Genomic DNA, 24,751 nt, shown 5'->3' with positions numbered 1-24,751 from the left:
GCTAGGAGAGTTCATCTTTCAAGGTCAGAAACCTTGAAAGTTTTCTGACCCATTCAGACTCTCCATCTGACCCGAGTGCCTCTGCAACCCCAGGTGGCCTGCCTTTTTCTGTGTGCAGTTTGTAATAGAGGATTAGCAAAGTGCTGTTATAGTGGCCCCGGTGTCATATTTTCAAGATCCTGCCTTCCACCCTCCTCAGCCACCAGCTCTCCCGGCATGAGATGGAGAAGTTTCCTGGTGAAAGGCAGGGGTGTGTGGTGGCTCAGAGGAAGGGCTCAGGCAGGGTTGGAAGCCCTGACTCTGCTGCTGCTGAGCTATAGGTGCTTGGTCATGTTTCTTAATATCTCTGTGCCTCAGTTGCCTGACATGTAACATGGTATTGTGGATGCCATCGTGCTCTGCCCGCTGACACTTGCTCACCAATCTGATGTCCAGCTTCCAGCACCTGTGACATTTTGCATGAAGTTTTCCCATGCCACCAGAGCTCTGGCCCAGGGTGGGCTAGAAAGGCTGGGGAATTGATGCCCATCCACTTCCAGGAGCAGCCTCGACCAGGGACTGAAGGGAGCAAGTGTATCCAGAACCCAGTTGCCTCTCCTTCCGAGGGGCAGGCACGTTCAATGCTGCCTCTAGCAGTTCCCCAGCAGGCCTGAGCTTCACCTGCCAGCCATGACAACTGGCTTAATAAAGCAAATGACATTGGCTGCCTTCTCTCCCAGACCAAGGCTTCCTGGGATCACTTCCCAAATTTAACCACTCACATTCAAATCCTTGTCTCAGGATTGGCTTCAGAGAGAACCCAAACTAAGACAAATAGGGATTATGCACTCATTTTAGTCGAAGAGTCAATAATTGCAAAGTGCTTAATAGTGCTTAGAACATACTGAGCATTCACTCAGTGTTAGTTCCGATCCTTAATCCAGTAATACAGCCAAAGGAAAATATGTTAGCACATGAAAAAAGAAAGCATCAACTCGTTTTGCCCTTTTTGTAACGGAGGTCTACATGCCTGCCATCTCTTGTTGGAAGTGGAAGCAACATGGTTTGCGTTTCTTCTCCACTACCTGGCAAAGTCACCTGACTTCCAAGCCTCATGGTCATCTGTACAATGAATGACAGTAGTTCTAGCATCGTAGGGCTGAAGTGAGGGTTAATAAGGTAACACATATAATATTAGAATAGGAAGTGCTCAAATGAATGCCCAATAAATGTTAGCAATTCTAAATGTTTTACATTTTCACAATTTGACTTCCCTACAAAAAAGGCCCATATCTTGTTATCAAACATTACCTTCTATTTCTACTACTTTACCTTTAAAATAAACAATTGCTGGGCTCGGTGGCTCATGCCTGTAATCCCAGCACTTTGGGGAGGACAACGCGGGCGGATCACGAGGTCAAGAGATCGAGACCATCCTGGCCAACATGGTGAAACGCCGTCTCTAATAAAGTACAAAATTGGGCTGGGTGCGGTGGCTCAAGCCTGTGGTCCCAGCGCTTTGGGAGGCCGAGGCGGGTGGATCACGAGGTCAAGAGATCGAGACTATCCTAGTCAACATGGTGAAACCCCGTCTCTACTAAAAATACAAAAAAGTAGCTGGGCATGGTGGCACATGCCTGTAATCCGAGATACTCAGGAGGCTGAGGTAGGAGAATTGCCTGAACCCAGGAGGCGGAGGTTGCGGTGAGCCAAGATCATGCCATTGCACTCCAGCCTGGGTAACAAGAGTGAAACTCCGTCTCAAAAAAAAAAAAATAAAGTACAAAAATTGGCTGGGCGTGGTGGTGCGTGCCTGTAGTCCCAGCTTCTCTGGAGGCTGAGGCAGGAGAATTGCTTGAACCTGGGAGGCGGAGGTTGCAGTGAGCTGAGATCGTGACACTCCCTGCCAGCCTGGTGACAGAGCAAGACTCCATCTCAAAAAAAAAAAAAAAAAAAAAATCGGAATGCTGAAACTAGAATAAGCTAAGAGGTCATATGATTTAAACTCATGGATTTTTACATTTTAAATGTGTTTATGTATGTAGAAGGTACACATGCAGAATTCTAACATGCATATGTTGTGTAGTGATGAAGTCTGGGCTTCTGGTATACCCATCACCTGACTAGTGAACAGTGGAACCCAATAGGTAATTTTTCAACCATTACCTCCCTCCCACCCTAACCTCATATCTTTGTCCGGTACGTTTAGTTGTAACCTGTACATTTTTAATACAATCATGTGTTATTTAAAGACAGAGATGCATCTGAGAAGTACACTGTTAGAGAATTTTGTTGTTGTGGGAAGATCATAGAGTGCTTACACAAAGCTAGATGGCATAGCATACTACACACCAGGTATATGGTATAGCCTACTGTTCCTAGGCCACAAACCTCAACAGCATATGACTATACTAAATAGCGCAGGCAACTGTAATACAATGCAAAGTATCTATGTATCTAAACATGGCTAAACACAGGAAAGGAACAGTAAAAATACAGTATCAGAATCAGATGGGGCCAGGTGCAGTGGCTTACACCTGCCTGTAATCCCAGCACTTTGGGAGGCTGAGGCGGGTGGATCACCTGAGATCAGGAGTTTGAGACCAGCCTGGCCAACGTGGTGAAACCTCGTCTCTACTATAAATACAAAAATTAGCTGGGCATGGTGGCTCATGCCTGTAATTCCAACTATTTGGGAGGCTGAGGCAGGAGAATCGCTTGTGAACCTGGGAGGCAGAGGTTGAAGTGAGCTGAAATTGTGCCACTGCACTCCAACCTGAGCGACAGAGCGAGACTCCATCTCAAAAAAAAAAAAAAATTTATGGGACCACCCTGGCATATGTACTTCATCATTGACCAAAACATGTTGTTATGAAGCATGTGATTATATTACGTGGTTTAGACTCTGGGTATGGTTAGATTCCCTGGAGAATATTGATTTTTACTTTGTGTTGTTTTAACAATCACCAACTCAGGTTCAGACTGCTGGCTCTGTCTTGCCTTCCGTGGACGACGATTATGATAGCCATCCAGACACTGGCAGTGAGAGGGGAGGGGACTTGGCCTCCCCATGGCTCCCAGGGCTCTTTCTAACACAAGCAGTTTCTCCAGTCTGCAGCTTTGCCTCTCGGAGTCTCACCGCCTCTGGCCAGTGCGAAAAAGCAGAAAGTGCACAAACAAAGCCAATGAGTTGCTGCTGGTCTTGTGATATTTCCTTGTCTGTCTCCAGCCTCTGGAATCCATGCTACAGGGTGGTCAGCATGAAGGAAAGGGTCAAAGTTTCTGTCTTTCATCTTTAATGGGGGAGTGAATCCATTATTGGAGAAGTAATAAGAGTGAATCACTTCTTATCTAGAGGCCAACACATTGAATACTTCCTATAAATTACTGCAGTAAGTGAGATTTCGTCAAGGAAGAGCCAGCAATTGCTATGGTCTCTACCACTTTCCTCTTGTGGATTATTTTGGGGCCAGTTGATATAATCTTCATAAATATTTTCAGAAAACTTGTTTCTAGTTTTGGTCATTTAGAAACACTTAGATTTTTAGTATTTGCTTGTTATTAGAAAAATAGAAAAGAAATGAGTAAGGCTGGGCATGAAGTCTCACTCCTACAATCCCAGTGCTTTGGGAGGCTGAGATGGGAGGATACCTTGAAGCCAGAAGTTTGAGACCAACCTGGGTAACATAGTGACACCCCCCACGATCTCAGTAACAGCAACAACAAAAAGACATTAATGAGCTTTAAAAGCATATAATCATGCCGGGCGCAGTGGCTCACACCTGTAATCGCAGCACTTTGGGAGGCCGAGGCGGGTGGATCACGAGATCAAGAGACCGAGACCATCCTGGTCAACATGGTGAAACCCCATCTCTACTAAAAATACAAAACATTAGCTGGGCATGGTGGCGCGTGCCTGTAATCCCAGCTACTCAGGAGGCTGAGGCAGGAGAATTGCCTGAACCCAGGAGGCCGAGGTTGTGGTGAGCCGAGATCGCACCATTGCACTCCAGCCTGGGTAACAAGAGCGAAACTCCGTCTCAAGAAAAAAAAAAAAAAAAAGAGCATATAATCACCTTATTCATTTCCTGTAAAGGTTTCAGGTGTTCGCTTTGCATTGGTGCTTGTGGATAAATACAGCTGATATTACTCCAAGAACTCAGGAAACATTTTGTGGGCTCAAGTCCTGGCTCCCCCTCTTGATAGCTGCATGACAAAGATGTCTTTGGGTTTCAGTTTCCTCAACTGTGAAACAAAAACATAGTAGTCCTCCCTGGATGGGGTTTTGTTTGAGGATTTGAAGATCTAGTGCAAGTAAAGTGGCTAGAATAGTGTCATTGTTCTGAGAGTTTAAAAGATTTTGTTTTGTTGTCTAAGAATTAAAGATTAACGCCAACATAGATCACAGAAAGCAACGGAGAGTCGTAGTTTATAAGAAATGTGATCAATTTGTTCTTTCCTCTTTTGTCTGAGGTGGTTCACATTCTGAAAGATTGTCTGTTCCTTGGGTTCCTCAAATCCTTTTTCCTTCTCGCTTTGTGAGCAGAACCTTGCTTTTCCTACTGGAGAGGGCCAGCTGGGTCCTGGGTCCCTCTTTTCATTTAGGTCCTTGTCCCCTACTCTTTATGTTTCTTAAGGATTTGGGGAGGATGAAGAGGAGGAATAAACCTCTGAAAAAAATGCCGAGACCAGTTTTCTTATTTTAAAATCATGGTCTTTAAAGAAAAATAGACTAAAGGCTGTGCATGATGGCTCACACCTGTAATCTCAGCACTTTGGGAGGCCAAGGCAGGCAGATCACCTGAGGTCAGGAGTTCGAGACCAGCCTGACCAATATGGAAAAACCCCGTATCTACTAAAAATATAAAATTAGCCAGGCTTGGTGGCACATGCCTGTAATCCCAGCTATGCAGGAGGCCGAGGCAGGAGAGTCACTTGAACCTGGGAGGTGGAGGTTGCAGTGAGCTGAGATCACACCACTGCACACCAGCCTGAGCGACAAGAGCAAAACACCATCTCAAAAAAAAAAAAAGAAAAAGAAAAAAAAGAAAAGAAAAACGTACTAAAATCTACCACCAGCAATTACTTTTTCATTTTATATCCAGAAAATGGGCTACTCACTTGGCAATTGGTCCTAGATTTCAGCCCTCCTAAGAGATTTCCACAGCTTTTTTACACCAAGGGTGGAGTTCCCCTTGAAGGCCAGCCCTCCTCCCTGGCAGCAATGATGAGCCCACAAGGGAGCCTGTCCAACTTGCTACTAACGACCTTTCTACTCTCGGTCCCCAGGAGCAGCTGGGAGCCTTTTGGGGATGATTTGTATTAACACTCTGGCCCAGAAGTAACCGGGTCCACTCTGAAGTTAAAAGTTGTCCTTGGGTTCAAGGTGAAAATCTCAGCCTGGTCTTCAGTTGTTTTCCGTTTCTCTGTTACATACATTTATTGAGGTTTAACTTACATCCATAAAGTGTGTAAATCTTAAGTGCTCATCTCAACAAAATGTTACGCACATGCACACCCATGTGGACGCAACCCAGATCCAGATACAGAACATCTCCAACCCCTGGTGTCCTGTCCCAGCCCAGATCCTCCCGAAGGGTGACGGCCATCTGACTTCTGTCACCACAGGTTAGTTTTGCCTGCTTTTGAACTTAATATAGATGAAATGCTGCAGGAGATGCTCTTGTGTCTGGCTTGTTTCACACAGCATTGTGTCCATGAGATTCATCCATGTTGTTCTGGAGCAGTAATGTGAGCTTTTTCATTGAATAAATACATTCCATTGTCTGAATTTCATTGTAGTATTCCATTGAATGAATATATCCACTGTTTTCATTCTGTCCAAATGCGCCTTTGGGTTATTTCCAACTTGGGGCTATTATAAATAACACTACTATGGACAGTCATGTACATTTCTAATTAATGATTAACATGGCCTTTGTCCTCCTGTGTTGAACCAATTTTAACCAAGTTGCGGTCACTTATAACTATGAATGTAGCTTTCAGGATGTTTGGATAAGAGGAATAAAGTGGCGAGTCTTTATAAAGTGACTTGAACTTTACAATTAAAAGATCATTTACTTTGAAAAGCTGTATACATGGTTATTTAAAATGGTTATGTGGCTTCTATTAAGCTGTAAGTCATCTCTGAGCTTCAGTTTCCCCATCTGTTAAATGGACGTAATATTAGTATTGTGCAAAAATAATAGAATTGTTTCAAGGGTTAGGTGATAGTGAAGTAAAGCACTTAGATGGAGCCTGGCCATCTGAATCCTCAATATTAATTGCTGTTATTAATTTTTTATCATAATGATGATACAGGGTAAAGTCAAAGATGCTATAAAGTTGCACGAGCATGTAACACAAAGCAACCAGCATAAACCAAGTGATTTTTTTTAAATGCCAGATGTAAGTTATTCTGCTTTTCTTCCTACTATATAACCTCTTTCTCATCAACCTTGATTCCTATAGTTAAATAAACCTGTATTTAAACAAAGAGATCTCCTGGATAAAATGGAGGAGTAAGAAAAAAGAAAAAAAAACTTGGGCTGGGGAATCTGATGATTGGTGGGCCAGCATTAACTTTTGGCCTCAGTTTTAACCTTGGGGAACTGTTTTCATTGTTTGTACCTCTGCCTTAGATTTCTCTTTCCTGGCCTTCTAATAATAGGTAATCATTTGAATTTAATCTGATCTGATCCAGTGTCAGGAATTCCAAAGGCCAGAGAGACAACTATTTCTTTTTCTTTTTTCTTTGGAGACAGAGTCTTATTCTGTCACCCAGGCTGGAGTGCAGTGGCAGGATGTTGGCTCACTGCAACTTCTGCTTCCAGGGTTCAATCAATTCTCATGCTTCAGCCTCCAGAGAAGCTGGGATTACAGGCGTGCACTACCAGCCCAAGCTAATCTTTTGTATTTTTAGTAGAGACGGGGTTTCACTCCGTTGGCCAGGCTGGTCTTGAACTCCTGGCCTCAAGTCATTTGCCCACCCCAGCCTCCCAAAGTGCTGGTATTGCAGGCATGAGCCGCCATGCCTGGCCTAACTTATTTCTAATCTTACATGTTCCATTGGCTTCCCACATGGAATCACATTAAGGTGTCATCATTTTAAGTGTGGAGGCTGCAGCAGAACTCAGGTGGCTTTGATGAGAATGTGCAAACATATGAGATTAAAAAGCTGCTATTGACAAAGCAGGGGAGTTATTATTACATAAATAGTCTTCAGCCTGCTTTTTTGGATTTATGGTACTGGTCATTTCAGTATTAGCCAGGAAAGGTACTCCACTGGGCAATCATTCAAAGAAGGCGGGAAGAAGAACGCCTCCCACACCCAAAGGTGTTTCCTAACTCGAAACAGAAACACATTTCACACATTTTTAACTTTTAATTTTGAAATCATTTCAGACTTCCAGGAAAGTTGCAAAAATAGCACAAAGAAACATCTACTCTTCACCCAGATTCCCAAATGTTAGCACTTTGCCACATCTGCCTCATTCTTCTCTCTGTTCACACACACACGTCGTGTACACATACACGCATGTGTACACATACACGCACGTACACATACGTGCACACAAATACATACACACACACTCTCTCATTTTTTCTGAACCATTTAAGTTGCAGACATTGTATCCTTTTACTCCTAAATACTTCAATGCTTATTTCCTAAAAACAAGGTTATTCTGTTTAATACCTACGGTATAATTATCAGACCTAGAAAATTAATACTGATGCCCTCTTAGCCCTATTACCTAATCTGCAGGCTGTATTCAATGGCCGACTAATGTCCTTTATAGCAAATGAAGAATTTTTTTAGTCCAGAATCTAAGATCATGTATTATATGCATTATATTTAGGTAAATCTATTTCCTCAGAAAATAATCTTTTTTTTTTTTTTTTTTTTTTTTTGAGATAGAATCTTACTCTGTCGTCCAAGCTGGAGTGCAATGGTGCAATCTTGGCTCACTGCAACCTCTACCTCCTGGGTTCAGACACTTCCCCTGCCTCAGCCTCCCCAGTAGCTGGGACTACAGATGTGCACCACCATGCCCAGCTAACTTTGTATTCCTAGTAGAGATGGGGTTTCACCATGTTGATCAGGCTGGTCTCCCCAACTCCTGACCTGAAATAATCCGTCCACCACAGCCTCCCAAAGTGCTGGGATTACAGATGTGAGCCCCGCGCCTGACCATCCTCAGAAAACATTCTAAGGGATGTTGAACCCTCCTTATTAGAAAATCCTTCTCTTAAGATAATATTTTTGCACTCCTGTTAATTGGATGACCAGTTGAAGGACTAGGTCAAAAGAATGTCTTCTAGCATATTTGCCTGTACTTATAGGAATAGGGCATGAAAGTAATCAAAACAAATATATTTCATTGTGTTGATTATGTGCAAGTTAGACATCATTTGGGAAGATTAGGTCTTCCCGGCTTTTCAGAAAAAAAATGTTAGCATGTGAGTCATGGTGCTGCTTGGTGTTGTCCGTTGGTTGGATGTTAAGCTGTACAATTTGTGTGTCCTGCAGCCAATGCATAGAGTTACAGATGTCCCTTCTAAGAAAGCAGATGCTGTGTTTCTTCTTTCTTCAGATAATGGTCATAGTTGCTACACTTTCTTTGGCAGATGTGGTGCTGGAGAAAGCCATGCACAAGTGCATCCTGAAGCCCCTGAAGGGGCACGTGGAGGCCATGCTGAAGGACTTTCACATGGCCGACGGCTCGTGGAAGCAACTCAAGGAGAACCTACAGCTTGTGCGGCAGAGGAATCCGCAGGAGCTGGGGGTCTTCGCCCCGACCCCTGATTTTGTGGATGTGGAGAAAATCAAAGTCAAGTTCATGACCATGCAGAAGATGTATTCCCCGGAAAAGAAGGTCATGCTGCTGCTGCGGGTCTGCAAGCTCATTTACACCGTCATGGAGAACAACTCAGGTGAGGCTGCTGGAAGCCCAGGATCAGTGCCGCTTCCCTCCCGGGCCAGGGACAGACCGGTCTCCTGTCAAGCTTTCTGATTCCCAGTTTCTCCTCCCTTTGGTCTGTTGATTTCACCAAGTGGCTTACAAAATTATAAGTGATATCTCTGATAATTTGTGACTGACAAATTAGTCACATGCAATGGATTAAAATGTAAGCAGCCGGGCGCGGTGGCTCACGCCTATAATCCCAGCACTTTGGGAGGCCGAGGCGGGTGGATCACGAGATCAAGAGATGGAGACCATCCTGGTCAACATGGTGAAACCCCGTCTCTACTAAAAATACAAAAAATTAGCCAGGCATGGTGGCGCGTGCCTGTAATCCCAGCTATTCAGGAGGCTGAGGCAGGAGAATTGCCTGAACCCAGGAGGTGGAGGTTGCGGTGAGCCAAGATCAAGCCATTGCACTCCAGCCTGGGTAACAAGAGCGAAAAACTCCATCTCAAAAGTAATCAGATGAGGGCAGCAAGATTTTTGAACCAGGCCAATTTAATTAAAGATTTAGTTCAGGGTATGGTTACAAATTCAGTCTCTGAAGTCTGAGCTCAAATTTTTCCTCCGAGAAGAAGAAAATTAACGGAGGGACTTTGGCCCCCTTAATCCACCTTGCATGCTGCAGTTTTCTGTCTGTAGCCGGATGTGACCCCTTCTTTCATAAGGTGGGGATTAGCCAAGATAGCGCACACATAGCCCCAAGTGCAATGGAAATATCAGCAATTATCATTAACAACATTTTGTCCAAAGAAGGTTTGTTTCAATGACCTATAGTATGTGAAAGAAACTCAAGAGTATTCAGTCATAATGAGGCCTCATTAGAGCCATTTCATTGGTTCGCCCTTCTTTGCTACAAGCTGAAGCAATATAATTGAAATTCACCCAAGAGTTACAAACTTGGAAAGCCAGCCCTCGGATTTACCCTTGCTGCTTCCTGTAGATGTAGGAGTAACCATGAATCATGGATAGTGATGGAGCCCTGCATTGTCCCAGGTCTTCAGTAAGCTTATTGTAATTCCGAGGACGGTTACAAACTTTTCTTCTGAGTGAAACTGCTTAATGGAGAAGCAGCAGAGAGAAAACACAGGCTCTATTAACCACTGCTTGAGTAGACAGGAATGTGTGTGCACTTTGGGAATTGTTGAGTGAAGACATTAAAATATGAGCTCCTGGGCCTGGTAATGATAGGATGTGAACATTGCCTCCTAAGTCTGCTAGCATATTTCACATATAGGAAACATATTTTCTATAGTTCACAGTCATTTCTAAAAAATTCCCCAAATAATATCTGCACGGGATTGTGCTCCTCTGAAGCAGTTTCTCGACATTAATATAGACAGGGTAATTCTTTGTTGTGGGGGCTGTCCTGCTTCCTGCTTCCTGTCGGAAGTTTAACAGCATCCCAGATGTCCTCTGCACCCCCACCCTGGTTATGTCAATGAAAAATGTCTCCAGACAGTGCCAAATGTCCCCTGGGGGACAAAATCATCTCCAGTTGAGAACCAGTGATATAAAGAAAACTAGAAGTAACGGCTAACATTTTTTCCAATATGTTTCTATTAATCAATGTATATCTTTAATATATACCGAACTCGCACATTTAAAGAAATTAACTGTGTGCTCACATTGAATACAGAGCAGTTTGCTTATTCCTGGTTTGAGTTTGGTCTTGTCATTATGTTTGTGAATAATGTGCACAGCAAGCAATAGGAAATAAAACACAAAGAATTAGCAGAAGTAAATATTTTATAAGTGTTTTATAATGTTGTTTGCTGAAAGTTAAAATATTTTAAAGACTATTCTGTTCTATCACCTAACTTTATACAAATTATAAAACTAGGGAGAAAATCTGTAATGTGTTCATCGATTCATAGACATTCATTCTGAAACTGTAAGGGCTGGTCTCTAACATTAGCAGCTGGGAGGGTCACAGGCTACACAGGATTTCAGAAACACCCACCTCTGTTTATAAATAACGCAGTTCTTCAGAGTGACTCCTTGGTTTCTAATAAAAGCAGCAAGTAGGATATGAAAGAAAGAAAAGTTGGTAAAAATATTCCGTCTTGTTTGTTCCTGCTTTCAGGGAGGATGTATGGCGCTGATGACTTCTTGCCAGTCCTGACCTACGTCATAGCTCAGTGTGACATGCTTGAATTGGACACTGAAATTGAGTACATGATGGAGCTTCTAGACCCATCACTGTTACATGGAGAAGGTAACTATTTTTGAGAAAAGTTGAAGGAACTGGGTGATATTTTTTCCACTTTTTTATAATTGAGACGAAATTCATGTCACATAACATTATCATTTTACAGTGAACAGCTCAGTGGCATTTGGTATATTCACACTGTCATGCATTCTCCCCCTTTATTTAGCTTCAAACTGTTTTCTTCACCCTAAAATAAAACTCTGCACCCATTGAGCAGTTACTTGGGTGCTTTTTTGACATCTTAAGTGTTAACTGCATTTTTTTTTTAATTAAAAGAATGTACTAACCTTTTTCTGATTACAAAAGTGATAATATACACTCACGGTAGAAAATTTGGAAAAGTCTGGAAAAAAAAGAAAAATACAACCCCATCTTAACTATACTTCACTAAGATTGCTTAATGGCAATAAAAAATATATATTCAGTAGAATAAATGCCATTTTTTTAAGAAAATGGTTTCTTTGATTCCAAGAGGAAATTATAAACTTTTGTTTAGAATACTTCCATTGCCAGAAAAATAAATAACCTGCTCTTATGTTAGTTGAAATGCATAAAAGTTTGGCTTTGTTTTCATTTTTTTAATTTCATTTTTAAGATGAAAACAGTATTAATTTTTTTCCAGTTTTTTTTTTTTAAAGTATCTGCCCATTTTGATAATAAAAATACTGGGGTGTGGAATCTGTGCAGTTTGCTTTCGATTTATCTTGGCAATTCGGGTTCCTTCTTCTTGTGTCTGCCTAACTCTAACGTGTCTTAGCAGAAATTCCTTCTCCTTACACACAGCTTAGGTATTTTACCATGGAAATGATTAGAATGTTTGGCACGGTAGTGCACAGCCTTGAAAAGCAGAAATAACTGGGACTCTATGTGAGCTTGTCTTTTTAAAGGACAACAAATCAAGGCCTGTGCACCGTGAATCCTCTTAATCCATTTTTATATATCCAGATAAAAGCCCAGACAGGCCCTGGGGGAGATTTTTATGTATTCTTTCCTCCAGTGAATTTCAGTCTGGGCTTGAGTGGAAAGGTCCATCTCGGACAGGATTCCCTAAGGAATGTGTCATCCCAGCATTTTCCCTGGAGGGAATGAAATGCATTTTTATCACCCCCAGAATATGCCCCTTAGTCTCCTCAGTCTTGTAATGTGAATTCCCCAGGCCTTGGTTTTCCTGTCCGAGGGACCGGGACTGCCCTCCCTGGAGCCCTGAATATGCCCTTCCCACGTGGCCTAGGTAGTGCTGACTCAGGATGAGGGATGAATCTCTCTCCTCCCGTCCCTAACCCCAGGCAGGTATGAACAGGCCTCTTTCATGCTTTCACCCTTTAGCCTCTTCTGTCTCCTCATTAATATTCCTGACCCTGCAACCAGACACTTCTTGATGAGCCTCGAGGCTCTCCCTGGAGCTTTTCTTGCCTGCTGTGCCCTGGGATTAGACAGGACAAGGCCAAACAAGTGGTTTTGCCCAGGGACCAAGAGAAACGTGTTAGTCTAACACGGCATGCTTTCCTTCCTTCCACTGGAATATTTGTTATTAATACAGTTTGAGGTTTGGTTATTCTTTTTCAAGCTTCAATCATGTTTAATTCTAGTAATAAGTATATAGAGCTCTTAGGGCTTTGGGGAAAAAGATATGCCAGTTTCCCTTAGAAAGTCACGATTCCATTGCTGACAGTGTGCACTCAGGACAAACATTTATATCTTGTGGCCCAAGGATAGAGACAGCTACTTCCTACCCCTTTCCCAGATGGGCCCCGGGCAAGGTCCTGTGTTGATAACTGATGGATAGGTGGCTGTCATGTCCCCACAAATCCCACAAAAAAGACAAGGGCACAGCTACTGAGGACGCAAAGCGGCTGGTGAGCTTGCACTGGAACTAGAGCCTGCTTCCACTTAAACGTGTCTGGGACTTCTTGGCTTCCTTCCTTGGGAGAGCAGGCAGCCTAGTCGGGTTGGCTGTGATCACAGACCAGGCCTGCACGGCACCGAACTGAAGCTGTGCATCCTGGGAGGAAGAGGTTACTGAGCAGTGGCAGCAATACAGATGGGACTTTTCCGTGACTGCCCAAAGTCCTCTTTGGTTTGTGGGGTAGCAGCCACGTCTCTTTTCTGCTGTTTAAGCAGGTATTCTCATTTGCCAAAAAGGCGTCACGGAATCCCTTAGAAGTGCACAGCTCTTGCGGTAGGGCTAAAGTTTTGCTGAAATTTAAAACCTTCTCTAATTGCATCCACATGTTTCAAAGTGTGGTGAGTTTTGTGTTTCCAGCATTTTGAGTTTTCTCCTTAGTGTCCTGAACAGATGAGAGCTAGGGAGTCTAACCTTTGAAGTCCAAGGGAGCCCCCCTCCACCCCTGCAAAGCTTCTAACAGTCTTCCAAGTCTTGTTGCTCAAATCTTGACCCCTCGGCACGGCCTTTCCTGAATGTGTTTATATTGATTTCTCCTGAAATTCTCTGTGTAGCATCTGTATTCTGGATTACTGAGTTTCACACACAGTCACATGCTGATTTGTTTGTGGGGCAAATATTTGGTAAAGCTCAACAATTCAGGCCAGACACGGTGGCTCAAACCTGTAATCTCAGCACTTTGAGGGGCCAAGGCTGGTGGGTCACTTGAGGTTGAGAGTTTGAGACCAGCCTGACCAACATGGAGAAACCCTGTCTCTACTAAAAATACAAAATTAGCTGGACGTAGTGGCGCATGCTTGTAGTCCCTGCCACTCAGGAGGCTGAGGCAGGAGAATCGCTTGAACCCGGGAGGCAGGGGTTGCAGTGAGCCGGGATCGTGCCTTCACACTCCATCCTGGGCAACAAGAGTGAAACTCTGTCTCAAAACAAAAACAAAAACAAAAAAAGATCAAGAAATCAAAACTCTTAACTAGGGCAATTATACTGTAGGTGGCAAGGTCTGGAAAACCCTTCAGATCACTCTGTATACAAAAAACTTGACATGTGATACATGGAAAGTGCATGGCTCAGGATGACCCAGATTATGCTACAGGAAAAAATAACCTCAAGTTTTCATCCACAACCTTAAAAGAAGGGTGCTTTTCTTTCTCGAGATCACATCCAGCGCAAGTTTGCAGGGTTTGTGGCTTCTGATCCACGTGAAGGCGACAGTTGCCATCTTGCATGTTGCTACTTGTTGACCAGAGAGAGGCTGCCATGGGGTCTCACATAAACAGTTAATGGTGACACTTACGCGCAAAACTCATTTCACCAAACTGATTTATGGTCCCTGCAGGAATAAATTGCCAGTGGTTTTTTTTTTTTAAGAAAAAGACACATTCATAAACTTCTGGAGAGTGGGGACTCAGATTCTACTTCTTACAAACCTATTTCTCCCCTGTAGCTCACTGTGGCTCACAGTAGAGATTCGATGGATATTCTGACAAAGAATGTCTGTAAATCTAAAATGTGCTGTGCCCAATTAGGGAATTTTTAATAAACATGCAGGGCGACACCTAGTGGCTGTTCAGCACAGAGACCATAAGTTCCCCCCCAGGCACCTAATTATGTTAGGACAAAACATAATTATTCATATGAACCAATACATAGATATCACACAGTGTTGTCGGCCCTTTTACACTCCTCAAGAGCATAAGAGATCATTCCTAAAGCAGCATCACAGGAACATCATTTTCCTGTAAATTATTTTATCCTAGATGCCAGATGTTATGTGAGTAAGGGGTAAGAAGGGGAATCAGGGGAGAGAAATTATTTTTGAAATATTCACATTTTTGTGAACAGTTCTTTCAAAGTGTATAATTTACTTAAAATTCAGAAAATATCCATTTAATATTTGTTGTTGTTGTTGTTGTTTGAGACGTAGTCTCGCTCTGTCACCAGGCTGGAACGCAATGGCTTGATCTCGGCTCACTGCAACCTCCACCTTTCAGGTTCAAGTGATTCTCCTGCCTCAGCTTCCCGAGTAGCTGGGATTACAGGCGCTCGCCACCACACTCAGCTGATTTTTGTATTTTTAGTAGAGATGGGGTTTCACCATGTTGGCCAGGCTGGTCTCAAACTCCTGACCTTGTGATCTGCCCGCCTGTCTCCCAAAGTGACTGGGATTGCAGGCATGAGCCACTGCGCCTGGCCATGTTTTTCTTTTTACTTTAAAAAAAAAAAAAAAAAAAAAAAAAAAAAAAAAAAAACTTTTTTTTTTTTTTTTTTGAGACAGAGTCTCGCTGTTTCACCAGGTGCCAGGCTGGAGTGCAGTGGTGCAATCTCAGCTCACTGCAACCTCTGCCTCCCGGGTTCAAGCAATTCTCCTGCCTCAGCCTCCCAAGTAGCTGGGACTACAGGTGCACACCACCACGCCCAGCCAATTTTTGTATTTTTAGTAGAGGCAGAGTTTCACCATGTTGACCAGGACGGTCTTGATCTTTTGACCTCAGGATCCACCCACCTCAGCCTCCCAAAGTGCTGGGATTACAGGTGTGAGCCACCGCGCCTGGCCAACAAAATTCTTGCTTATCAGAAGTAGAAAATATCAATTTCTAAAAGAGAAAGCCAAGGGCAGGTGTTGCAGGAGTCTATGGACTGGTGGAGGTGATTCTGGCCTTGGATTGTCTCACAAGCCTGACTTTCTCCCCACCTTGCTATCAGGACTTAATACCCAGACTATGCCTGGCAAACATTTTTCACAATTGCACTTTAATAATTTTGGCCAAGAAAGATGGCTCATGCCTGTAATCCCAGCACTTTCAGAGGGTGGGACGGGTGGATCAGTTGAGACCAGGGTTCGAGACCAGCCTGACCAATATGGTGAAACCCTGTCTCTACTAAAAATACAAAAATTAGCCAGGGGTGGTGGCGCAGGCCTGTCATCCCAGCGACTCAGGGGAGGATCGCTTGAACTTGGGAGGCGGAGGCTGCAGTGAGCTGAGATAGTGCCACTGCACTCCAACTTGGATGACTAGGCAAAAAGCAAGACTCTCTCTCAAAAACAAAACCAACCAACCAAACAAACACACACTTTAGAGGCTTGTTCAGTCTCACACACTAGAGTGGAAATCCCATCAGTGACAACAGGAACCTTGTGAGGCTGGCTTACCTGCGCTCCCCTGGTCCCTCCCAGGCCTGGGTGGCTCCATAAATCTCTGTGGGATAGCTGTGTGAAGGGCCAGGTGGAGGAGTGAATGGCATGCTCTCGGACATGTGCTTCTGTGATCCCACAAGGAAACGCATGTAGAAGAAATACTAAAAAACACAAAACATGCCCTCTAACGCTAGCGTCCCCTGTTAAAAACTCGAGAGCGGAGGCTGGCACTGGGAGGACCCACTCTTTCTGCTCTTTTCAGGAGGCTATTACTTGACAAGCGCATACGGAGCACTTTCTCTGATAAAGAATTTCCAAGAAGAACAAGCAGCTCGACTGCTCAGCTCGGAGACCAGAGACACGCTGAGGCAGTGGCACAAACGGAGAACCACCAACCGGACCATCCCCTCTGTGGACGACTTCCAGGTGCACAGCTAGCCACCCCTTTGCTTCCTTCGTCCTCTAGGAATGCAGAGCTGGCTGACCCAGTGCACCCCAGCTCAGAGTTCCCCACTGTGTTGTATTATTTGGCAGGAAAGGGCTATCTCAAACCACCCTCTGGCCTTGCTACACTGCTCTGTTTTCTTGACATTTATATATGCATGGGATATTTGGCCCAAGTTTTGCTGTCCTTAAGAAAACCAAATTGCACGAAGGCAGGATTTCTGCCAAAACAAGCAGGCAAGTCAAAGAGGAGGAGGAGGCGCTTGGCACAGGCATGGGCGATTTTGTTTCATCAGGAAACAGCCGCTGTGTTACGCGATGCAATTGGCCTAGTTTCTCTTGGGGAAGAGAGAGAAGATGTGATATCTGTCCTCCTCTCCTTCCCTTTTCTCTCGCCCGCTCTCCAAAACAGAAGACCCCAGGATCTCAGCAGCAGCAGCAACAGCTCTGGCAGCAGTTTGCAGCCCAGAGTGACCGGGAGAGCATCTGAGCGAGTCCTGCTCAGGTTCCCTGACAGGGCTTTTCCCGAACAGGAGCTGCTGCTTGGGAGTGTGGGATTCCCAATGGGCTTGTTTCTTATAAAGTAGAGGTGGGTTAGGGCTATAGAAATCTTTACCCAAGGCCAGGCATCAGGGCTCATGCCTGTAATCCTAGCACTTTGGGAGGCCAAGGTAGGCGGATCACTTGAGGTCAAGAGTTCAAGACCAGCCTGGCCACATGGTGAAACCCTGTCTCTACTAAAAATACAAAAATTAGTTGGGTGCAGTGGCAGGCATCTGTAATCCCAGCTACTCAGGAGGCCGAGGCAGGAGAATCGCTTGAACCCTGGAGGCAGAGGCTGCAGTGAGCCGAGATCATGCCACTGTACTCCAGCCTGGGTGACAGAGTGAGATTTCATCTAAAAACAAACAAACAAACAAAAAATACAAAATAAAGGAAATCCTTACCCAACACAATAATTCCTGATTCATTCATTGTCTGTGAAATAATGAGTCGCCAAATGTCTTCAAATAATATTTTGAAGGTTTTTAATTAAATGATAAAACCTGCCTGTGCTTTGTTTCTATGTTCCCCATGATGACTTTCCAAGCAGGAAAGCATGACAGATGTGTCTACATGTCCACATTCACCCGCCTTGCCTTTTTTTTTTTTTTTTTTTTTTTAGATGGAGTCATCTCCCTCTGTCGCCCAGGCTGGAGTGCAATGGCACGATCTCTGCTCACTGCAACCTCCACCTCCCAGGTTCAAACGATTCTCCTGCCTCAGCCTCCAGAGTAGCTGGGACTACAGGTGCTCGCCACCAACCAGGCCCAGCTAATTTTTTTTTTTTTTTTTGTACTTTTTGTAGAGATGGTGTTTTACCATGGTGGCCAGGCTGGACTCAAACTCCTGGCCTCAACTGATCCACCCACCTCGGCTTCCCAAAATGCTGGGATTACATGCATGAGCCACCGTGCCTGGCTATTTTTTTTTATAAGAGCTCTGAAAATAGAAGGTCAGATGAGGTGGCTCACACCTCTAATCCCGGCATCTTAGAGGCTGAGGCAGGAGAATCACTCGAGGCCAGGAGTTGGAGACCAGCCTGGGCAACAAAATGAGACCCCACTCTACAAAACACAACAAAAAATGTAAAGTGAGCCAGGCGCGGCAGTGGTCACCTGTAGTCCCAGCTACTCAGGCAGCTAAGTTGGGAGGATCACTTGAGCCAAGGAGTTTGAGGCTACAGTGAGCCATGGTCACACCACTGCACTCCAGCCTAGGTGACAGAATGAGACCCGGTCTCAAAAACGAAAAAAAAACAAGTCGATCTTGGCAAGCCAAGATCAGCTCATTCTTCGCCAAGACTGCAGTATTCTCAGAAATTCCTTCTCAAGCACGTAAGCCTAAAGAGTGAGAACGCATGTGCTGTACACTCCCCACCCTGTCGCACTGTTTAAGAAGGTCCCCATGCCACTCAGCACATACAGACCCCAGGGGTGACATCATAGAGCCTGAGGCAGAACAGAGGAAATGAGGAAAGTTCGTTTTTCCCTTCCCCACCTGCCAACACACCCTTCCTCCTCCACCTCTTCACCTGGAGACCCCAGACACCATGGAGCTGCTGCTTCTGCAGCCACTCCCTCCTGCCCTCATTGACCCTGCTCACCTTGGAGGGGCACACCTTCTCAGAACGTAACCAAAGAGGGACATGCTCAGCATTCAGCTCAGGGGTCAAAGCAAAACCTCAGACCCAAGCTCCATCTGAAATCCCTAAATCAGATGTCAAAGGCACAAAGGTCTTCTCACATGGGAAGAAACAGTATACCTTAGTGGTAAAGGCGGTAGAGCTGACTCTGCCACGTCCTAGCCGTGTGGATTTAGGCACGTTACTTAACCCCTCTGTGTCTGTTTCATAACTGGTCAAACAGGGATCATGTAGACCCTGTCTCTAAGGAAAAAAAGATTTAAAGACTGTCAGTGTCTCTCTGGGTGCCTCCCACTAGCTCACCTCTCTTCTTGCAAAGTCACTGGGCTAGCAGAAGTCCCCACGGAAGCAGATGCAAAACATATCTTACGTGTGCAGAGCTCACCATCCTTCCCCAAATTTTCCCTTCTATTACCCCAGGAAACCCTCGTGGTGCCCATGCAGGCACCTGGGCAGAAAGCCCTCCTTCCCTTCACTGCTGATCAGGGTTGCCAGATTTAGAAGAAGAAAATGTATTTGTTTTCTAGATGCAACTCAAATGTAACTGGGTGTTCTAGATTTCATCTGATGACTCCACTCTTAAGGAAACAGAAACAAAGTTATCTGGGGTCCTGAAACCTAAGGGAACCCGATGTGAGTTTAGGATTCTTTATGCCTGGTCTGGGCTTTGTATCTTGTAAGATCACAGGTTTACATATTTCATGATAGCCTATAGCTGGCATGGTTGCAGTGCCTGAGCCTGCAAATGTCTTTGTTTAATTCCCTGCAGCACCACCTTGAATGTAATCAGCTCCATCTGCAAAGCATTTGGCAGAATCAACATTCTTCTCCTGACTTTTTCCACATTGTGCCCAGAGCCACTAGGAGCCTTGTATCAGATTGAATCACATGAAATCACCATTTAAGGGAGATTAAAAAAACAGTCAAATGTCAGCGCTTTTTGTGTGTGTGTGAGTCAACCTAAATTATTGCCCTTGTTTAGGATTATTTTAAAAGTGTGTTAAAAGTGAGCACAAGCCGGGTGCAGTGGTGTGCACCTGTAGACTTGGCTACTCAGGAGGTTGAGGCTGGAAGATCACTTGAGCCCAGCGCTATGAGTACAGCCTGGGCAACATAGTGAGATCCCAACTCTTAAAAGGGAAAGAAAAAAACAAAAAGTGAGCACAGTGTGTGCCGTTGTGTCTAGATATTTAAAATCTCTTTCTCCTGACTTCCTTCATATTCTTGTGCTATTTGGTTTATTTTTCAAGCTGGGAAGAAACCCAGCATTGGATGTGGTTCACACTCTTAAGCAGGGGTTTCTTAACCAGGCTTTATGAGGGATATGGAAAGATCAGAACCAGGCCTGCGTGGACCTCTGGCTTCTTACAGTTGCAATGAATCATGTAGTTATCCTCGCCACTGTCCAAAGTCAGATAGCCTTTTTCCTTGCCATCCACAGCCTCGTGGCCTGACATCAGACATGATGGGACAGGGTCTGGAAGTGGCTCACAGTTACCCCCTCCCCTGGTCTCCCATCATGCTCACCGTCTAGTTTTCTCTTCTGACCGTCTCAACATTCTTCTTCCACCTGCAGAATTACCTCCGAGTTGCATTCCAGGAGGTCAACAGTGGCTGCACAGGAAAGACCCTCCTCGTGAAACCTTACATCACCACCGAGGATGTGTGTCAGATCTGCGCTGAGAAGTTCAAGGTGGGGGACCCTGAGGAGTACAGCCTCTTTCTCTTCGTTGACGAGACATGGCAGCAGCTGGCAGAGGACACTTACCCTCAAAAAATCAAGGCGGAGCTGCACAGCCGACCTCAGCCCCACATCTTCCACTTTGTCTACAAACGCATCAAGAACGATCCTTACGGCGTCATTTTCCAGAACAGGGAAGAAGACCTCACCACCTCCTAGAAGACAGGTGGGACTTCCTAGTGGTGCATCCAAAGGGGAGCTGGAAGCCTTGCCTTCCAGCTTCTAAGTGCTTGAGCTTGAAAAGCAGTCACCTCCTCGGGGACCCCTCAGTTTAGTGACTAAGCCATCCACAGGCCAACTGGGCCAAGGGCAGCTTTAGCCATGCAAGGTAGCTGAGGTTCGTGAAACAGTAGGAGTCTCTTTTGGCAATGGAGAATTGCATTTGATGGTTCAAGTGTCCTGAGATTGTTTGCTGCCTACCCCCAGTCAGGTTCTAGGTTGGCTTACATGTATGTACATGTGCAGAAGAAACACTTAAGGCACAAGCTCTTTTGAATTCAACAGCAGGTGTTTGACAAGACTGTCCGATGCAGTGCGTCAGGTGATTCTCACTCCTGTGGATGGCTTCATCTCTTCCTTCCTTCCTTCCTTTTTCCTTTTTTTTTTTTTTTTTACAAAGAGCCTTCATGTTTTTATATATTTCATAGAAATTTTTATAGCAGTTGCAGGTAAACTGTCAGGATTGGTTTTTAAAATATTTTTGTAACTTTAAAATATTCTATAATTATGCATGTGATTTTAACATTTAATATTCAAAAATAAATCTCTTGCTGGATTTGAGAGTATTGCATTTTAAAAGTCTCTCTTCTGTAACTGGATGTTTTGGCGACTTTGTGGGGAGAGACAGCTGGATTTCTTAAAGCCATGTATTCCTGACACTGGCCACAGAATGCCTTTGGAAATCGGATGTACTGTTATCTTGTTCACGTTTAGTGGTGTTTTGCTCTTGTTTTTTAAACAAATGATACTGAAAATAAGAAGAGAAACGAATGTAGAGAGAGGTAGAGAGAGAAATACGGACTCTAACAAAGGACTGAGGAGAGCAGTCTGCTGGTTCAGGCTCTTCGAAAGATGTGGAAAAAGAGATAGAATGAACCACCTATGCTTCAGATACTGTAAATATGCAATGAGGTTTGGCAAAACCTACTCCATGTGTGATTTGCTTTTAGAAACAATTTTGAAAGCCCCCTGAGGAAAATAAAAATCGAGACTCCATGTTTGGATCCCATTCCACAAACACTCCCTTCACTGAAGCTGTTTTTCTCTATCCTGGATTTCCCCTCTGGAGACCCCTTCCACACTCTCTTGTGGAAGCCTGTCTTCCCCTCCTAAACTCCATCTCTGTCTATTCTCTTCCACTCAGTGTGGAGCTGCTTTTCTCTGCTGGATTGTATCTTTCTGGATTCTCTCACTCAGGGTGAGAGTTAGCTGTTTCTTCCTCTCTCCTTCTCCTGTTTCTCTCTCTCTTTAAATAAATCACTTCCTACAAACAAACAAACAAACAAATCAAGAAGAATGCCTTTTCTCCCCTTTCCACAGAAATTAAAAGTAACAGCATCAAACTGTTGGGACTTGAAGCCAAGTAATGTCTAATGTGGCTTTTGTGGAGTTAAAGAAGATGCTGTACAATGGAGAAAACAGTTGGAAACACACACACACAAAATAACATTATCAGAATCTACAGTGAAATTAAACTTACGTTCAATAAAACCAGTTTGCAGGTGCACAAACAATGAGGGTCTTGTATCCATGTAACACAGGTAGTTACAAAAACACGCCATTGTACTGTGTAAAGATGCATAGTCATCTAATTTGGTTGGCTTTGTACCTTGTACTTTTTTTAGCCTTGGCTTTTGTTGAACTAGAACCCTCAGCATATACTGTGTTGTACTTCCTTTTGTAAATGATTTTTTAAATGGAATTTTGCACATAATACATTGTAATACTGTATGATAATCATGTGTGAAAATAATTTTTGAAATGTCCTTTGGTTGTCTTTTCTTTTTTCCTTTAGAGTAGGAATATATTCATGCATCGCACAGGGTCGTGGACAGATGAAATCCAAGCCAGGGTTTGTGGTTAGACGATCTATTCAGGGAGTAAGCAGAAAAACTCACGTTTCTCAGAAGCTCCTCCTGACAGATGGCAAAAATTAAGGAGCAGGAGGAAAAGATTGTCCTCCCACCTGAGAATGTTTCCATGGTTATCTAGTAGAGTACTTGGCTTAGTTGGACCTGCAGCAAATCACAGGTAATTGAACAAGGAGTTAGCCTGGGCCCTGCAGACAGCCCCACTCTGTCCTCATACCATCTCTGCAATGCCCTGGCTGACAGGTCAGTGCTGTTTCAGAATTGACAGGACAGAGGCTTGATCTCCTCGCTGCTATACTCCCCATGCTTGGAATGGTGCCTGGCATATCTTAATAGTAAGTGCTCAATAAATCCTTGTTAGCTGAAGGAAGGAAAACATGAGTTTAGAAGGGTTTTTAACTCATCAGTGGGAGAGATCCCTAAAGATTAGAACGAGGACTGAATGGGCTGCTTGCTTTCGATGTTTACAATGAACGAAAAGATGACAGCTCAGTCCATATGGCTGCCCTTCCCACTCTTCAAACTAGGATCATCAGGCTTTGCTTTAAAGCAGGTCACAGCCTTTGGATGCGAGGCAGCCTGTGCAGCCTTCGCGGGGTGACAGCGAGCCCAGAAGAGGAAAAGGTAGCGTGGGCAGAAAGCAACATCACAAGACAGTCCCTGGTTTTGTCGTTGGGCAATGCTTCCCTGTTAAAATTACAACACAGCATGCGTCTCCACTTTCCCCCCACGCAGGCATTTCTCACTTCTCAAATTGCCAGGAAACAGACTTGGGTGAAGGCTGGAAGGAATAAGAGGAGAGTAAATATACACATGCTGGGTGGAGGAAGAGGAGGATGCATGTCCAAATTTAAAAATATGTTATAGCTAAGGTGGGAGGATCGCTTGAGCCCAGGAGTTGGAGGCTGCCGTGAGCTACGATCCCGCCACTGCATTGCAGCCTGGATGACAGAGAAACCCTATCTCTTCACCCAAAAAAAGTAAAAATAAAAACATGTTATAAAGTTGAATGCTGGCCAAAAGAAGGGATTTTTTTTTTTTAATGTTGCATGCACTGCCAAATACTTTCACTCTAGCACCACCCCTCCCCGCGAGACACAGAATAGAAATAGCGACTGTTGAAGTAGTTCATATTATGTGGAAGTTACAACTTCCGATCTATAAGAAAATACAAAGGACAGGAAACCCAAGCATGAATGCTTCCATTCACAAATGTGGTTCCGTCCTCTTTGGGCAGCTGTTACCTTCAGCTTCTTTAGACTTGAAATGAGGGAGCACCCCAATCTCTAACAGCATGCCTGGTCATGCCTGGTCACACCTGGTGTGATTAAATTCTTCCATTTAAAAGCAGAGTTTGCCTGAATTCTGAGGCTCTGTATAAAACACTTAGAATACCATTACACTAATGAATCTGAGTATTTCCTTTGACTGCACATGTTAGAACTGCTATAGCCAGCTCTCATTTCTCACTGTTGGGGAATGAGGGATGGTCAGATCCTGCCACCTGGGGAGAGGGGTTCAGAACCTGAGGACCAGGGGTGGCCAGAGAGGAGCTCCTTCCTAGATGATGTGTGCCTCTGTAACCAGCCTTCGGTTTTCTGGAGGAAATACCACTACACATAATTAGCTCCATTGCTTCCCTTTCTTCTCATTTCCCCAGCATGATTCTGTGGGCTGGGTTTTCCCTCATGCAGTAGGTTCGAGGATGCTCTTACCTCTATTCGAAGGCTTCTTGACGAAACGCAGGCTCTGATCCTTTTCACAGTTTGTTTCTGCAGTTCCAACCGGAGACTCAAAAACTGTGAACCCAGTCCCACTGTAAACATGACTCACCCACACTACCTGTCACCAAGACTCGGTGTCCTCTCTTCTATTTGAATAGGTGGCTCTCAGCATGAAGTCACCTGGAGTCTTTTAAAACTCCTGATGCCCCAGCTGCCCAGCCCGTCAGAATCTCTGCAGAGGTGACCCAGTAAGCCACATTTATTTTAAACTTTCAAGGTGCTTCTGCTGTGAAAACCACTGGTTTAGATCAAAATGTGGATGTTAATATAAAAACACACCTGGGAGAAGTAACGCCTTGCCTAACCAAGAC

At 44.3% G+C, this 24,751-nt stretch overlaps 1 protein-coding gene across 6 annotated transcripts in view; it reads left to right on the top strand.

Annotated features, from left to right (window-relative positions):
- RIN2 (Ras and Rab interactor 2) overlaps positions 1 to 22,551 on the top strand; it is a 243,288-nt gene extending 220,737 nt beyond the window's left edge. For all 6 annotated transcript variants that reach the window (XM_010343725.3, XM_010343724.3, XM_010343726.3 and 3 more), the window contains 4 exons: positions 8,608 to 8,913; positions 11,032 to 11,163; positions 16,459 to 16,622; positions 20,402 to 22,551. In XM_010343725.3, the coding sequence (XP_010342027.1) occupies positions 8,608 to 8,913; positions 11,032 to 11,163; positions 16,459 to 16,622; positions 20,402 to 20,725 (926 nt within the window). In that variant the 3' untranslated portion in view covers positions 20,726 to 22,551. The remainder of the gene's footprint in view (positions 1 to 8,607; positions 8,914 to 11,031; positions 11,164 to 16,458; positions 16,623 to 20,401) is intronic.
- Positions 22,552 to 24,751: the final 2,200 nt, after the last annotated feature.

This window comes from Saimiri boliviensis, chromosome 9, assembly GCF_048565385.1.
Source record: "Saimiri boliviensis isolate mSaiBol1 chromosome 9, mSaiBol1.pri, whole genome shotgun sequence".
Taxonomy (NCBI): domain Eukaryota; kingdom Metazoa; phylum Chordata; class Mammalia; order Primates; family Cebidae; genus Saimiri; species Saimiri boliviensis.
Note: the sequence above shows the minus strand (reverse complement) of the source record. Positions and strands in the feature narration are given on the sequence as shown.